This window comes from Python bivittatus, unplaced genomic scaffold, assembly GCF_059951505.1.
Source record: "Python bivittatus isolate LINGU-HERP-01145 unplaced genomic scaffold, Pbiv_v1 ctg000330_np1212, whole genome shotgun sequence".
Taxonomy (NCBI): Eukaryota; Metazoa; Chordata; class Lepidosauria; order Squamata; family Pythonidae; genus Python; species Python bivittatus.
In genome coordinates, this window is record NW_028277058.1 from 15,639,315 (window position 1) to 15,657,660 (window position 18,346).

At 36.3% G+C, this 18,346-nt stretch overlaps 1 protein-coding gene and 1 long non-coding RNA gene across 4 annotated transcripts in view; one reads left to right on the top strand and one right to left on the bottom strand.

The window, feature by feature from the left end:
• Positions 1-18,346, top strand: part of LOC148215900 (uncharacterized) — a 93,509-nt gene that overhangs the window by 74,968 nt on the left and 195 nt on the right. The window lies entirely within an intron of this gene.
• ADAMTS20 (ADAM metallopeptidase with thrombospondin type 1 motif 20) overlaps positions 1-18,346 on the bottom strand; it is an 82,077-nt gene that overhangs the window by 15,844 nt on the left and 47,887 nt on the right. The window contains exons 26-28 of the mRNA XM_088141750.1: positions 17,911-18,201; positions 16,047-16,208; positions 15,121-15,297 (exon numbers count right to left, since the gene is read on the bottom strand). Coding sequence (XP_087997876.1) covers positions 15,121-15,297; positions 16,047-16,208; positions 17,911-18,201 — 630 coding nt within the window. The remainder of the gene's footprint in view (positions 1-15,120; positions 15,298-16,046; positions 16,209-17,910; positions 18,202-18,346) is intronic.

Here is an 18,346-nt window from a genome sequence, read left to right on the forward strand (position 1 = left end):
AACTCCATGCTGATTGGGAATTACCATAGTTGTATTTTAATCATTTGGGGAAATTACTTCATAGATATTGTCCTGCCAAATGGTATGGATTTTTTTCCCCTTTTACTAGAGTTATATACCTAAGCTAGGGAGATAAGAGAATACTAAATTTTTCCTGGCAGACGATTGTTTCTGCCCACTTTAAAGTGGCCAGATATTTATTTTTTTTATAAGAACTTTATTAAATTATAAAAAGCATAAAGATGAAAGCAAACAAAAACTAATAACCAGAGAGAGAAATAGAGAACGAGAGAGATAGAAATAAAGACTACAAAAGTGATGAAAAGGAAAGAAAGGAAAAATTACCAAAAGAATGACTTCTGACTTCTTACACAGCAGATATAAATCATGTAGTGACCTCTTACTCTAAAACTATATCTTAATATACATATTTTGTATAACTTATTATTTTAACTAATCATCAAATCCATAAATCATAATTTCATTTTTTTCTGTCTCCTGCAAAAAGTGCAAAAGGGGCTTCCAATTGGCATTAAAATTAGTCAATGTTTTTCCTCTAAGCAAAGCTGTCAATTTTACCATCTCAGATAACTCCATCATCTTCCATTGTGAGTAATATCAAGTCTTTCCACCTTTGAGCATATAGAAGTCTAGCTGCTGTTACCATATATAAAAACAAAGGTCCATGAGTTTTTCCAATTGTTTATCCATCAGTCCCAAAAGGAAAGTCTCTGGTTTTAACTGTATATTAGCCTTCAAGATCTTCTGAATTAATATATGAATTTGGGTCCAAAGTTTTTTGGCTTTATTACATGTAAAGTAGCCTGATATTTGAAGTTGTACTTCAATATTGATCAATTAACAATTTGATAATTTCAGCAGAAGGGAAGCCAACCTTTTTTCCTATGCTGTATCTGATAAAAGTTTTCAGAAGGCAAGAACTATTAGGTTGCTTCAGTTCTCCTTGTATACATACATAATAGTATCTCACATTTTAAGATGGTTCTGCTCAAGGGTCCAAAAAAGTAAGATAGCTCCTGGACTTCTATTACCTAGCTAATGGACCATTCCTTCACTTTCATTAGGCCAGTACCAACAACATCTTCTTTGTCCTTAGTTCTTTCATTGGGCCCATTGCTTCATAGAGTAAGGAGATAGAGAAAAAGAAACCATTATTAAAAAAAAATTAATGTCATAATGCTAATGTTCAGGTTAAGTTTTAATAAAGAATCAAATCTTAAGAAAGGTTGTTGCATGTGTGTTAGACCATAAGAGAAGATACAAGGATGAAACTAGAAAAAGAAAGCTTCCAGAAAATTAAACACAAAAATAAATATCACAAGCTTTTGTGATCCCAGAGAATTCCAGTCAATTTTTATTTTTGTGGGGATCCTGAACTATTGTGTGAGGCCGTGCAATGGAATCCAGTGTCAGAAAAAGTTCCCAAGCCTGCTATATGCAAAGTTCCCCAAACATACATGAATACAATACTTGTAAGTATTAAGAACATTATACAAATCAACCCAGAGTTCTCACTCAAGGCACAAATGACCAGGTTCAAGTTATCCTACTCAATCTCTAGAAAAGACCCAATCTCTAGAAAAGGCTCTAATGCTGGGAAAGGTGGGAGGAAAGAGAAGAGGATGACCAGCAGCAAAGTGGATAAACTCAGTTACAGTGGTGATGGATCACCATTGGAAGACCTGAAAGACCAACTTAGAGACAGATTGTCATGGAGAAAATCTATGTGGTCACTAAGAGTGGACAGTGATGATAATCAAGTGACTTGACTTCTAAAATAATCCAGGAGCTAGCATTAAACTTTTTTCTCATGCTATAACAAATCACATTACCTTCTATTTAAATTTTCCATAATGCCTTAGAAAAATGGCATGTTACAGGTATTAAAATGACTAAATTTAAAAGCTTAATTTTAAGACCACTGCTGTCTGTCAGGAACTATCAGTGCATGAGGGAATGTTTTCAATGAATGCACTGACTACAGTTCCCTGAAACCTAGGAACTTAATAATTATACCTGAGATAATAACTACTTTTTCAGAAAGTACTGATGAATAAAATTATTATTTTCAGCAAATGGAAATATATCTGAATTTGTAGTAGTAGTTTTTCACCACTAATCATTACTATTTTAATGAAAAGCAAGATTTCAAATGTGGAACTGATGAAAGAGTTTGCTTATGATTCCATTAGAAACAACTGAAAATAATAGAACTTCCTTCCTTCAAGCATACTGTAGCTTGAATTGGTGATATAAATATGATTGTCTTCTTATCCTAATCATGGAAAAAATCTATCTGTGTGATCAATCACCAGTTTGATGTCACATAATCAATCTTATGCTAAATGTACAAATGACTAGAGGGTTATGTTGTGTTAGGCTTAGAGGGTTTTATAATGAAGGGAAAAGTTTTATGATCTTCTGCAAGGCATTCTTCTCTTTTCTCTAAGCCTTGAGTTAGATGAGGCAGAGTACTTGACACTTTTGCAAATGTAATCATTATAATATTAGATCATTACATTTTTCAAATCTAAGCTTTAGAGATATTAAATACAAGGGTATCTGATGATAAGCTCAATGTTAAAGCCTTTATACAGAACTTGATAAATGGTAATGCCTAAATAAAAGGTTAGACATGTATTGAAAGAAATTAACATGTATTGTCTACTACTGAATGGCTTAGTTTTCTTTTTTCTTAGAAGACTTAAACAAGAGTGGATGTCATCACCATTTCCTCATCTAAAATGTCAAAATTAAAATAAATTCAATGTCACTATCAGTTATTTTTATTCAACACTGTAACCAATTACGTGCCATTAAGTCGGTGTCAACTCTTAGCAACCACAAAGATTTCTCCAGCATGATCTGTCCCTAAGTTGCTTCTTCTGGTCAACCATTCATGGATACCCCCTTTGTAAAAAAAAGTTCCTTAATCATGCTGCTAGTTGTCTTCTTTTTCTCTCTTCCACCATTTCCAGCATTATAGACTTCTCAAGAGAGCTAGGTCTTTGTCCAAAATATAATTTGATCTGGTCATTTCTGCCTCAAGTTGAGAACCCTGGATTGATTTGTTCTATGATTCATGCATTTGGCTTTAATCTAGCCATGTCATAAACACCACAAGTACTTTAAAAGATCTCAGTTCTTCCTCAGCAGCATGTTGAATGCTATCCAACCTAAGGGGCCCATTATCCTGCACGATGTCAATCACTTTATATTGTTTAAGCATGCAATACAGAGTGAATTCTCTCTCTCTCCAGTATAAAATTATATTTTTGCTGCTGTCACTAAACCGACAATCTGCTTCCAGTATCTTCCTATATTCCTGGTGCCCAACACTGATGCTTATTTGTTTTGGTTGGACAGCTTTAGGATGACCTTTATGCTTTGGGTGACTCTGTGGGGATTATATACTCTTATAATCTGGGCATACACTCCAGGCATTTTTTGCTCATCCTTTCCAAAAACACCTCCTGGCCACAATAAGAAGAAACAGCAACACTTGAGGAAAATCAGATATTGTATTTTTAGCTATACAACCAAGATATCCCAATTCATAACTGTATTTACTGAAGATAACATTAAAAGGTAAAAATATTATGCTTAAGTTGCACATATTAATGTACACAGTGATTTTCAGAACAATTAAAATCCAGGAAATATCCAGCCATAGTTAATCATCTTGAAATGAATTAATTCCAATGGAGGACTTACACCTACTTTCTTCTGAAAATCAGTAAGATTTAAGAGTTCTTAACACTGGTAGGAAATGCTTATGTTTACATAAATAGTGCTTTATTCAATTACTAAAAATCACAATTCTTTAATATTATCTACTTATTTCACTATTTGTGTGCTGTTCAGCATGTTTAGGTGTGTCTGTATAGGGGTGCCTGCACAGGCATCCACAGCTAGCCATGATGATGCCAAATTGACATCGTATTGTGATGCTACAGTGCAAACTATCCTTTCATACACACATCACAATGCCATAACACACATTTCATCACTCCCCCTTGCCCCCTGGTGGCTATTTTTTTGGGGGGGGGGCTGGTTTTAAAAAGGCTTGTTTGTATTGCCAGAACAAAAACAGCAGCTCTAATTTGCAGTTTTTTCTATATAATGCCTTCTTTTCACCAACACAATGGGGAAGAACATTATGGAGTCTCAGGATTGCTGAAAATAATGACTATGTGTTCATAGCAACAAAATCTTATAATCTAAATTTTTAAAGGCACCACAGCATGGCATTGCTGGCATTGTTACCATTTGCCAATGCTTCTTCGATTTTGTGAGAATCAGAATGGTTGTGCACCTTGTGTATATTTTTAATCCATAGAGCCAAACAGGCCATTTGCAGGCTTCTGATTGTCTGAAGCCTATACCCTACACTTCCTTGTCTGTGGGACCTGGATCCCAGCAATCAAGGAGACTTGCAGAGTCTCAACCTTTAAGAAGGATGTTGAGCAGATGCTGATAAGCAACAATATGTCAACTAGTCATTCAGGCTTACTTACAAGCAAAGATGCTTTAAGGCAGTGTTTCTCAACCTTGGCAACTTCAAGATCCTGGCTGGGGAATTCTGAGAGTTGAAGTCCACACATCTTCAAGTTGCTAAGGTTGAGAAACACTGCTTTAAAGAACCTGAGCCATCTGAAAGGGATGCAGAACTGGGTTGCATGGTTCATCTTTTAAAAACATCCACAAAACTGTTAACAGCAGGAAGCAACTTGTTCAGAACTATTGCTTCTATCTTGCTCCCTACAACCTCAATTCCTTTCCTTTTGTAACCTTCCCAAATGGAAAATACAAGGCAGTCCTAGGCACACATTCTTTATTTCAGCTCGTTGGTGTTCCACAAAGCTGATAATCCCTGACACATACAAAACAAGACAAAAGAAAAGAGTTGCTGGGTAAGACCTTGTCTCTGGCAGCCACAGCAGAAATGGTCACTGAGGGGTAGAGCCCAGTGGTTGGATGGGAGGGGGCCGTCCTGTAGCAGGCCAACTGGAGAGCTCTGAAGACTGCTCCCCCATTATGACTTAGAATATCCATATGGGAAGTCTTCAGCAGCAATAGCTGAGAGAACACTATATGAGCCAGAAAAGCTTGAACCAGCTTCAGCCTGCTTCAGCAATGGGCTGTCTACAGTACAAGGTGGAGGCTCCATTGTGAAGACATGTCCCCAGGAACCATTCTCATGCCAGAGCAAGAAGGCTGCGTGGATAGACTGTTAGTCATCTGAGGAAGGAATGCAAGGAAACTGTAGAAAGTTTGGAGGAAAAACATTTCCAATAACTAGTAAAAGAGAGAGAGAGAGAGAGGGAGAGAGAGAGAGAGAGATACATACAAGGAATGAAAAAGGAGAATTTCCCATTATAAAACAATGGGAATTAGAAGTATTTTTGCCCATATGATTGGTATTGTCCCCTCTCTTACTATAAAAAAGAGGTCTTCAAAGTTTTTTAGAACTCAACAACTCTTGAGTATATATATACAAACTGAAGTCCAAAAAGGCACTGATAATAATCTGGCACTCATGAATAAGTTTTAATACAATGTATGGAAATAAGTTTAACTAAGCTTAAAGTTGGGCAATTTACTAATGAAGGAACAAAATGTTAACTCTTCTCCCCAGTAACCAATCTCAAACTATATAGGATTGATTTAAAAATAAGACAAGCTGCTTCCCAATAAAAAAAAATTAGTGAAATTCTATATCCATAACTTTTCTGTCTTTATCTGTTTTCCTTTAAATCCTCCAATCAAACACTATTCATTAATCCGTCCAGCCTATCCTATACATAGGTACCAATAATCTGGTGGAAACTGCATTGCATTCCAGCCAACTGTAGTGAGAGGATAGGATACCAAACCGGCTCCTCTGCACCACTTTCTGTGCTATACAGCATTGCATCAGAACATGCAAACACAAACTGGTAGACTTCCTCAGTGTTGTAAGTCTGGGTGAAATACTGTCAAATCCACAAAGCCAAACCCCAATTCAGAAGAATTCTCATGAAACCAAGCCTGGTTCAGATAAATGCTCCTTTATTGTGTGGTACATGCAGCTTGAAACAAAACATTGCTAAAACTAAAGCCTGGGTAAACTTCCCTCTATTTATCCCCCCTCCCCTTGTTGCCATGGCTCCTCAATTCCTCTTCACCTGGTGGTGACCTCTTTCCTTCCTCCCAGGGATACATAGCTCCTTCCTGGCCATCAGGCCCCCACTGCCCTTGCCTGCAATCAGGTCCGGCCTCATTGCCCATATAAGGTTAAGCTCCTCACCATCTCCCAGTACTACTCCTATTACAACCATTAACTACTAGCCCTCCTCCCTAGTCACAATTGGCAGAAGCAAATCAATCAAACTCCCATTGACTGCTATGCTTTGTAAATTAACAATTGTTGGTTGATGCAGGTTCTGACAAATACATTTTTCAGGGGCTGTTTCCTAACACAGCATGTCACATGTTAGAGATGGGAACAACTTCCTTCACTCTGTTGCTACAATTTAATTTGCCTCAACTGCTATCTAGTATATTATAAAGAAAAGACGAAGAACTTGAGAAAAGCAGTTACATGTGCTGGCTTTTAGGGTAACAATGGCAGGAATTGTTCTCTAAGATGAATAGAAATCAAAACGGAAGATTCAGAGATCATTGGAGTAACACAAGTTTTTTGCAATATATATCTGAGTTTTGTGACATGAGTCTTAACTGTGGCACTCCGCTTTCTATTTATTTATTGCCCTATTCTCTTTTATTAATTGTATTTTGACCCAATCGTATTAAGGAAAGAATGTTGTTGTTGTTGTTCAGTCGTTAGGTCGTGTCCGACTCGTGACCCCATGAACCATATCGCGCCAGGCCTTCCTGTCCTTCACTGCCTCCCTGAGTTTGCTCAGTTTCATGCTCATTGCTTCAGTGATGCTATCTAACCATCTCATCCTCTGCCGTCCTCTTCTCCTTTTGCCTTCAATCTTTCCCAGCATCAGGGTCTTCTCCAAAGAGATCTCTCTTCGCATTAGGTGACCAAAGTATCTGAGCTTGAGCTTCATTATCGATCCTTCCAATGAGCAATCAGGGTTGATTTCCTTTAAGATTGACTGGTTTGACCTCCTAGCAGTCCAGGGGATTCTCAAGAGTCTTCTCCAGCACCACAGTTCAAAGGCATCAATTCTTCGGCGCTCAGCCTTCTTTATGGTCCAGCTCTCACAGCCATACATTACTACTGGAAAAACCATAGCTTGACTATGCGGATCTTTGTCGGCAAGGTGACGTCTCTGCTTTTTAATATTCTATCTAGGTTTGCCATAGCTTTCCTCCCAAGGAGCAAGCGTCTTTTAATTTCATGGCTGCAGTCTCCGTCTGCAGTGATCTTGGAGCCCAAATAAATGAAGTCTGTTACTGCTTCCATTTCTACCCCTTCTATTTGCCAGGAATTTATGGGTTCAGATGCCATGATCTTAGTTTTTTTAATGTTGAGTTTCAAGCCAGCTTTCGCACTCTCCTCTTTCACCCTCATCAAGAGGCTCTTTAGTTCCTCTTCACTTTCTGCCATTAGGGTGGTATCGTCTGCATATCTGAGGTTGTTGATGATTCTCCCTGCAATCTTAATTCCAGCTTGTGATTCTTCCAGCCTGGCATTTCTCATGATGTACTCTGCATATAGGTTAAATAAGCAGGGTGACAGTATACAGCCTTGTCGTACACCTTTCCCTATTTTGAACCAATCGGTTGTTCCATGACCGGTTCTAACTCTTGCTTCTTGGCCCGCATACAGATTTCTCAGGAGACAGGTAAGGTGGTCTGGTACTCCCATCTCTTTAAGAATTTGCCACAGTTTGTTGTGATCCACACAATCAAAGGCTTTTGCATAGTCAATGAAGCAGAAGTAGATGTTTTTCTGGAACTCTCGTGCTTTCTCCATGATCCAGTGAATGTTGGCAATTTGATCTCTAGTTCCTCTGCCTCTTCGAAACCCAGCTTGTACATCCGGTAGTTCTCGGTTCATGTATTGCTGAAGCCTAGCTTGTAGGATTTTGAGCATAACCTTGCTAGCATGCGAAATGAGTGCAATTGTGCAATAGTTTGAGCATTCTTTGGCATTGTCCTTCTTTGGAATTGGAATATAAACTGACCTTTTCCAATCCCGTGGCCACTGTTGCGTTTTCCAAACTTGCTGGCATATTGAGTGCAGCACTTTAACAGCATCGTCTTTTAGTATTTTAAATAACTCAGCTGGAATACTGTCATCTCCACTAGCTTTGTTGTTAGCAATGCTTCCTAAGGCCCACTTGACTTCACTCTCTAGGATGTCTGGCTCAAGGTCAGTGATCACACCAGCGTGGACATCAGGGACATTAAGATCTTTCTTGTATAGTTCTTCTGTGTATTCTTGCCACCTCTTCTTAATCTCTTCTGCTTCTGTTAGGTCCCTGCCTTTTTTGTCCTTTATCATGCCCATCTTTACACTAAACGTTCCTTTCATATCTCCAATTTTCTTGTAGAGATCTCGAGTCTTCCCCATTCTATTGTTTTCCTCGATTTCTTTGCATTGTTCATTTAAGAAGGCCTTCTTATCTCTCCTTGCTATTCTCTGGAAATCTGCATTCAGTTGCTTATATCTTTCCCTTTCACCCTTGCTTTTCGCATTCCTTCTTTCCACAGCTATTTGTAAAGCCTCATCAGATAGCCATTTTGCTTTCTTGCATTTCTTTTTCTTTGGGATGGTTTTAGTTGCTGCCTCCTGTACAATGCTACGTCCATAGTTCTTCAGGCACTCTGTCTACCAAATCTAATCCTCTAAATCTATTCATCACCTTCACTGTGTACTCACAAGGAATATGATCTAAGTCATACCTGAGTGGTCTAGTGGTTTTCCCTACATTCTTCAATTTAAGCCTAAATTTTGCAGTAAGAAGCTCATGATCTGAGCCACAGTCAGCTCCTGGTCTTGTTTTTGCTGTCTGTATAGAGCTTCTCCATCTTTGGCTGCAAAGTATATAATCAATCTGGTTTCGGTATTGACCATCTGGTGATGTCCATGTGTAGAGTCGTCTCTTGTGTTGTTGGAAAAGAGTGTTTGCTATGACTAGCTTGTTCTCTTGACAGAACTCTATTAGCCTTTGCCCTGCTTCATTTTGTACTCCAAGGCCAAACTTGCCTGTTATTCCGATTACTCCTTGACTTCCTACTTTAGCATTCCAATCCCCTATGATGAAAAGGACATCTTTTTTTGGTGCTAGTTCTAGAAGGTGTTGTAGGTCTTCATAGAAGCGGTCAACTTCAGCTTCTTCAGCATCAGTGGTTGGGGCATAGACTTGGATGATTGTGATATTGAATGGTTTGCCTTGGATACGCACTGAGATCATTCTGTCGTTTTTGAGGTTGTACCCCATTACTGCCTTTCCCACTCTCTTATTCACTATGAGTGCAACTCCATTTCTTCTAAGGGTTTCTTGCCCACAGTAGTAGATATAATGGTCACCTGAATTAAATTCACCCATTCCCGTCCATTTCAATTCGCTGATTCCCAAGATGTCGATGTTCAATCTTGTCATCTCATGTTTGACCACATCCAGCTTGCCTTGGTTCATAGATCTTACATTCCAGGTACCTATACAATATTGTTCTTTACAGCATCGGTCCTTCTTTTCGCTTCCAGATACATCCACAGCTGAACGTCCTCTCGGCTTTGGCCCAGCCGCTTTACTCTTTCTGGAGCTACTTGGAATTGCCCTCCGCTCTTCCCCAGTAGCATATTGGACACCTTCCGACCTGAGGGGCTCATCTTCCGGCATCATATCTTTTAGCCTTTTAACATTGTCCATGGGGTTTTCTTGGCAAGGATACTGGAGTCGGTTGCCATTTCCTTCTCCAGTGGACCACATTTTGTCAGAACTCTCTGTCATGACCTGTCCGTCTTGGGTGGCCCTGCACGGTATAGCTCATGGCTTCACTGAGTTACGCAAGCCCCTTCACCACGACAAGGCAGTGATCCATGAAGGGGAAGGAAAGAATAAAACACAATAAATTATGTTATCACATAGGCAAAGAAAATATTTAGATGCTTCCACTGCAACATACAATGTTCTGTTTTACATAGGAAGCTTTTACATTTTGCTTAGATAAAAGCAGTATCATCCTCCCTTTCATTAATTCAGCAAGAAAAGAGTAAGTTGAAATGTAAGTATACTGCTTTCAGTCAGTTCAAGGCATGTGAATGCAAAGTGTAATTTAAAGCAGCCTTTAATGATGTAATAATTACAATTCAGGTTTTTGGCAAGCTACCCTGAAAATCTGAATTAAAAGTTGTACAAAAATATCTATAATAATACAATTTTTATAAATGTAAAGCATGTCCATGCAAAGCACTTTTAAACGCATCCTCTAGTTTTGATTGGTGACAATATGCAGTAATAGGTTTTTGAAAAGAAAAAAAAGAAAAGAAAAATTGTTGCTTAAGTTTTATTTTATTGCAGATGTTCAGATGTTTTGATACAATTCATATATAAAATGAAAGTGAAAATTTTGCACTTTATAGTAATTTTTCAGGAACTTTTGCACAAACAGAACAAAAAGCTTAAAAACTATAAAATAGCTTCATGTTTCTGTAGCACTTTATAAAATCCTGTATATCTTCAATAGTTACAACATTCTTATTTTTTAAAAATTGGTTATTTGTAAATAATTGTTGATTGTATTATTACTTTAAATTCTGAATTGCTAATTGTATTTTTATTTTAAACTCTCTGAATTCTGTTTTTTTTTCCCCTCAGTGTTTACCATAGCTATGCAGGAAGCAATAACACTTTGATCTTAGCACTACCAAAACTGAGCTATAAAAGGCTAGACAACTCGATACTAGTAAAGGGGTATAGAAAATGCTTTCCTGCCATCTAGCAGTTGTCCAGGTTTTTACTCAGATCTCGTAGCCCCAAGTTGACATCAGTTTCCAAGATTTTGCCAGACCTAACCCCAAAGCAAACTCTCTTACCAGTTTTTTCAGATCAACAAATGGGTGGCATAGGTAAAAATATTACAAACAATAATTAGGGGAGAGAAAAGAGGCTTACCCCAAATACAAACTTTCATTTCAATTCTGCATGAATGTAAAGCATAAAGTGATACAATAAATTTCATAGTGAGGCAGACTTGCTTTCATCCTAATTCTCTGGGGCTAATGTGGGACAGGGGAAGCTTACCAATAGCTTGTGTTACATGCCACTGACTACACTAAACTTCCTCCCCTCAGGAAGTGTTTGTAAGCATTCTCCCACATAACCAGTTCATTAAAAACTTTAACTAGCAGCTAAATAAGTGCCAATCAGGGTCAAGGAAGAAGAATGATGACATTCCATCTCTAAAATGTAACACAACAGGGTAATTCAGTTCCTGCAAACTTTATTTATCTAAGTTCAGCATCCTTCTGGAAAAGATCTCTCTGGCCCATTTCCTTTATGTAACTATTATTTTTTATCACATGCATTGACATTATTTATGGTTATTACCTTTTTTTAACCAGATACCTGTCCTGTCATAAAATAATCATTAAGCTGATTGCTTAATGCAAAAAATATGATACTAAGGGGCAGATAATTTTATAATCTTATTCAAGAAAATTTACAGCAGTATTGCGTATATCCACACAAAAGCAAGCCCCTTTATTTTCAGAGAAATACATACATGAGTAGAGCATTAATAATATTTCAAGAATCTGTTAAAGTTGTATGTGGTGATTTAAGCACATTTCTAATGCCAAATATCCTATGGAAAATGTTCACGACATTTTGAACATCAAAATTCTTTAATATGAAATTGGACTTGAATAATGTCTTACTTATACTAAAATTCTATTACTTATCTCAGACTAAATAAATATATCCCATATACTTGCATCTTTTAAAAATATGAAAACATCAAAGGGGAAAAGCTGGAATGGCTTATCTTTATTCAAGCTCTGTATACTGTTTTGCTGACTGGGATATGTCTGCTAAATTTTCTTCCCCTTGAAATAATAACATTCAAGAAAGTAAATTCAGGAAATGCTACTGCTACTGTATGAAATATTAAATACAATAGTATTGTATGATACTATTCACATTAAAGACCTCAGACAACACTTGACTATTGCCTTTTTTGAAGCTGTGTTCAACAGAGAAACTGTAATGGCAGAGACAAATATGCATGTTAAATATTACGAACTATTCTTATTTTATTGCTTACTTTCTTTTGCATGATCCTTGTGATATTTTTACTTTATCACCAGCAAAGTAGACTCAGTCTGGAGTTGGGTGGCACTCAAATCAAATCAAATCAAATCAAATCAAAAAGATTTTTTTAGAATACGTCAAGCTAACTATGCTAAATTTTGGCAAAGAGCCTTAAAGAGGTTTTAAAAAGTCATCAGAAAACATCTGCCATACTATATAACTATGGTGCCATTAAAAATAGTATAATATTTTACATTCTTGAATTCCCAGTATTCCATTGTTTCATTGCCAGTTTTAGTGATTCATCATCACTAAACAATTATGGATCATCTAGTGAATATAATGAAATATAGCACCTCACCAGAGTAGAAAACCCACAGCCAATATGCAGCTTAAGCACCCAAAACCATCAGATTTTGCTGTCATCATTTGGCAGCAAAATGGCTGATTCTCAGCACATTTCTCTTCCTTCATTCAAAAATATGATAAAAAGGAAGCACTCCCTTTCTACCCTTAATCTTACTCCAAAAATTCCCACATTGGCCCCTAATTAACTACCACAATATAGCTATTTTGCCACTGAATTTCAGATGATTTTGGTCAATGTTTTTTTTTCAAAGTGGAGATTGCCTACTCCCATTCTCATCCTTAAGGCCCCTTGCCAAATATACTTTGTAATGCAACAGGGAAACTTTTGGTGGCCAAGGCCTACACACAGCATTTGGGGAGGGGATCAATGCTGCAAAATGGGAAAATTGTGTTCAGGGTCATTTATAGGTTTTCTTTGTTTTTAACCATTATATACCTATTTCAGGCTTATACTCCTGAGTTTCACTATTCAGTATTCAGCACTTGTAGTGACATTGTCACTAGGGATATAAAATTGGGCCACAGGGAGCATGTGGTCTTAAGGTAGCATGTGGAATACAAGTAATTTAACACTGTTAATGTCCTCTGCACATGCACTCAACATCCCACTGTTTTCAGTGATATTTATTTCTAGGTAAGTGTGAAGAAGGCAGCATAGTAAATGGTCCAATTTTGGCCAAAATATTAATTCTGATAAATACATATGCATGGAACTATCTCTATAGTTCAGAGTATATTTTGGAAAAGGAATATTAAGCCCACCCATGAAGTACATGACAAATTCCAATATTTAAATCTTTAATTGTTTAGGTACAGTGTAACAATTATCCTCTTTAAAAATAATGACACTGAAAACACATATTGATATTAAAAAGGTTAAAAAACACTTCAACATCAATAGTTAATTCTGATTAAGCAGGGATCCAAAACAAAGAGTGCATTAATAAAAGCACATTTAATTATAAACATAGCCACAACAATGAAGCCACAAAAACAAAGAAAAGCAAAATTATTTCACATATACCAAATCACATACATAGAATTAAATTATGCTATTAGGTATAAATTAGTAATGGTTTATTTTGTTCATGACAATGCAATATAACATCAACATAGACCCTGCAGTTTAAAAGTGATACAATAAACATATTAAATGTATTATGGAGCTTGAGAAATTTCTTTTTTATTTTTTTCCAATATCATTATGCTGGATTCTACGTCAAATGTTCCAATTTCTTGTCAATTGAATCACGTGAGTTATTCCACACTAATAAATATTTTCAGTATACAGAGTAACTTAGTTAATAACCAAATCACTGAACAAATTTCTTTATGAGGTAACCAATCACAGCAGCACAGGAAGAGGTATAAGATTGTAGATGGTATTATAAGCCAAGATCCTGATTTCCCTTTCAGTATAAAAACTCTATAAAAATATAAATATTTTAAGCAATATATAAAAAGATAAAGAAACTTCCATGACACAAAGTTCTATCTTTATGTTAACACAGAATAAATAAATATTACATACATACACCCAAACACACACATATGTACACTCCTGATTTGACCCTTTTGCTTAATGAAACCAGCAGGAGGTGGCAGTAACTTCTTACTAAGAGGCTGAAATCTAAAAACACCAAAGAAGGATGATGTGACCTGTATATCAATAAATGAAAGAAAAGCAACTAGAAAACTGCTTAAAATCTGTAATCCAAATTACACAACAGGGGAAGGGAGTACTATCCCAAAATATTTGGTAATACTTAAATGTAATAATAAACATATATCCATACATGCTCTGGAATTAAGTACTTTATAGGCAATAGAGTTGATTTAAAGCTTCTAATTTAATCTGAACCTGGACAACTCTGCTTTATTTGTACCAGGAAAAGAACTTTTAAATATTTTCTTCTTGCAGAAGCAGGAAGGGAAAGCATGCAATTATAGGCTTATGTTCACCATATTCAACAAGGCCACTGATAAACCAAGATGTCATTATCACATACATATTTTTTTACAATAAAAACAGTATTTCTAAGGAATTTTGCATTCCTAATATACAAATATTATCATACACTATAAATGGCATAGTTTTATATTACTGAATTCAAGAAAGCAAGTTATATATAAAATACTTTAGAGTACTTATTTATATGTACAATATTAATATACAGATATTAAAAACATCATGTTGACTTCTAAACCAAATCCAAGATTCTACTTTTTAAAAACCAATTTGTAAGAAAAACTTCATTAATGCTTGATCACAAATACAAATGTTTTAATAGACTGTGTTAATTCCTGTTAAGGGAAATGGAACAGCTGTCCCTGATTATCTATTTCCAGAGCATGATGAAGCAGACGATTTACAGAACAGAGGTATAACATCATGCATTGGACTATAATACAAAATAAAACTGAAGGCACCATTTAAATGAATATGCTATATAATGAAAAGGAATTCAAAGGGAAAAGATAAACATAAATATGATTTTGAATACTATCGTACCGATTTCCATGGTCCCCGATGCCATGAAACTTCAGCAGGACACAAATGAGTATTACAATGTGCTGTGTTAGGTGGCTTTTCTAATATTTCACAATTCTGATCATTCAAAACTTGGCCATTTGGAAGCTGACAAACCACTAATCGTGTCTTTAATCCACTGCCACATGTTTGGGTACACTGTAGAAAAACAAAGAATGGCCTTTTCATTATTCTTTACTAAGCCAAGCATCTACTCTATGTGGCTTGAGTAGGATTTGTGCATTCTATGCAGATACTCTTTTCTCATTAACAACAATCTTTAGTAACTAGTTATACAAAAGTGGCAAAAGTTAAATTGCCATATTTTGGAAAATTAAATGAGATTTTTAAGAGAGCTTGACTTTAAAGTGCAAAAAAACAATCATAGCCCCAGACTTACAAATGGGAGATGTAAATTTTGAAGTGTATTACACCAACTTGCAAGGATATCAAATGAAAACCAGTTAGAGAAAGCCTGAGAAAAGAATGAGTCACAGGGAGCTGCTGATATATAAAGTATCAGTAAAATAAGCAGGTTGTTTAATATGTTGGTTGTAATAAATATTTGATGGATATGTGGCATCACCACCAGTCAACTCACATCCTACTGACAATCTACGTATGGCTGTTGAAAGTACTTTGCATTGACTCCACAAGAGCTTAATCCTAGACAAAGATTTATAGGATTGCTGTCTAATATGTGCATCAGAATTTAATTTAGATGCAATAAATGCTATATTAAATGGACAACCAACATTCACACTGTTGGTATTTCTGTCTTGCAACTATTATGAGACTGACCCAAAAGGCAGAAAACATTAATTTAAATATATGGTATTCTTTTCATTTTCCTATTCATGATCACTGAATATATTTTTTAAACAATAACTACAATAAAGTTATCTTACTTCTCCCCAGCTCCCATAGTTCCAAACTGGACAGGGGCCAGAGTCACAATGGGTCAAGTCTGGTGGTTTCAGTGATTCATCACAATATGTAGCACTTCCTCCATTCTCATCTTGGCACACCACAACACGGCGGTGAAATCCACCAGCACAAGAACTTGAGCACTGGAAAGCCAACAAATATATATTTACCACACTAATTGTGAATACAGCATAGTATATTGCTTTAAAAAACTCCAAACGTTTTCTAAAAATGGAGAACTAGGGCTGATAAAAGAAGCTACAGGACAGTTACCTTAATATCTGTCCTGGGGGAAGTAGTTAAATATCATTAAAGAAAAATAAGCAAAAGCAGAAAAAAGAGAATAAGCTTTCTAGAAAGCATACACATTTCATCTATAGAATCTTAACTGATAATTACTGACCAGGAAAGGGAACCTGAAATAATGGTGAACAGCTTAAAATAAATATCAACCCAGCGTACAGCTACAAAAAGACAGTTTCTATGTTTGGAATAATTAGGAAGGGAACTGCCAGTGACTGGCAATATAATAATAACTATGCAATGGTCTGGATTCAGTTCCAAAAATGGGTTTCAAGGTGTGTGAAAGTGCAAATAGAGTATTGGTTTGCAACTCTGTAAAGCAGCTTTTCTCAGAGTATCTTAAGAATGATGTTACAGAAGTAGAAAAGGTGCAAAAACCATCCACCAAAATTATTTTTCTCTCTCACAGTGTTAGAATTCAAGGTCAGCTATTGAAAGAAAATGCAGGGAGATTCAGGACTGTCAAGAGGCAAGACTTTTTCACATAGCACATAATTAAACTGAGGAATTATTTGGCAACAGTTGTGGAAATGGAAACCAATTTGGATGGTTTTAAAAGGGGACTAAGCAGATTCATGGAGGATCAGGTGATTGGTGGCTATTAATTTTGATAGCTATTTACTACCCCCTGAACAATATGTAGTACCTATTAGTTGCTGGGATACTGCCCTCTAGTCCAAGCTTCTGAACTTCCCACATGCATTCAGTTGGTCACTGAGTGACACAGAATGCTGGACTAGCTAGGCTTATAGCCTAATCTGGTAGGGGTCTTCGTGCATTCTTACGTATTTCTTTTCTTGCCATTGTATGAGTTTAGCCTTCTCTTGTCTCCTCCCATTGTTGACATACCTATTTCTAGTCAGAGAAGCAGGATAGCATTTTAGTGACTGTATGTGCATCCATTTAAGAATATGCTCATGTGCTTAATGCCCAGAAGAATAGAAAAAATGGCAGTGAAAAAGAAAAAAATGACAGTAGTAGAAAAGAATGGTTTGTAAAGGTGCCACAAATACATGAATCACTGCCAGTTCTTTTTTTTATTTTATTTTTTTTATCCTACCTTTATTATTCTTATAAATAACTCAAGGCAGCGAACATACCTAATACTTCCTCCTCCTCCTATTTTCCCCACGACTCTGTGAGGTGATTTGGGCTGAGAGTGACTGACCCAAAGTTTCATGCCTAAGTAAGGCAGGACTAGAACTCAGAGTCTCCTGGTTTCTAGCCTGGTGCCTTAACTACTAGACCAAATTGGTCTAGTGCTTGTCCTTAAATCTCTCCCCACTTATTTTAACAGAAATTAATAAAAGAGATACTGAAAGGATAAATCACAACAAAAACAAGGATAAATAATATTATTATGATGATCATAATACAATGCATCTAAGATTTAAATTAAGGAAGTTTAAAATGTACTCCTCTACAAAGTACTGCATTTCTTACATTTTGTTATACGATATAAAAAATCGTTTAACATCAAGAAAATCCTTCTAACACTTACAGAATGCTTCATATAAATATAACAGATAGTAGCTGACTTACTGCTCCCCATGGTCCTGTTCTCCACTGGTTTCCTGAAGGGGAATGGTGGTTCTTTGAGTTTACATGGTCCTGTGAGTGATGGACCTTTTCTGTTGGAGAATAATCTTGATGGCTTGGACCTTCATGCAAATCCGGATTATAGCGATAAACTGGCTGGCAGGGTAGCATGTTACATTCTTGTTCTTTTGCAGGATGGCCTTCAGGATCACAGTAATTCTCATCAATTTGTTGATGATGGTTGACACAGACAACTTGTCTTGTTACTCTTCCATTACCGCATGTAACTGTGCACTGACCAAAAATTAACCCAACATTTAAATGACATAAGAAAAATAGACAACTGGTGAGAACATAAAACAAAAGAAAATAATTATCTATGTTCAAATAATGCATGCCATTTCAGAAATTAAGCAATGTAAGGTTTTTTTTTAATCTA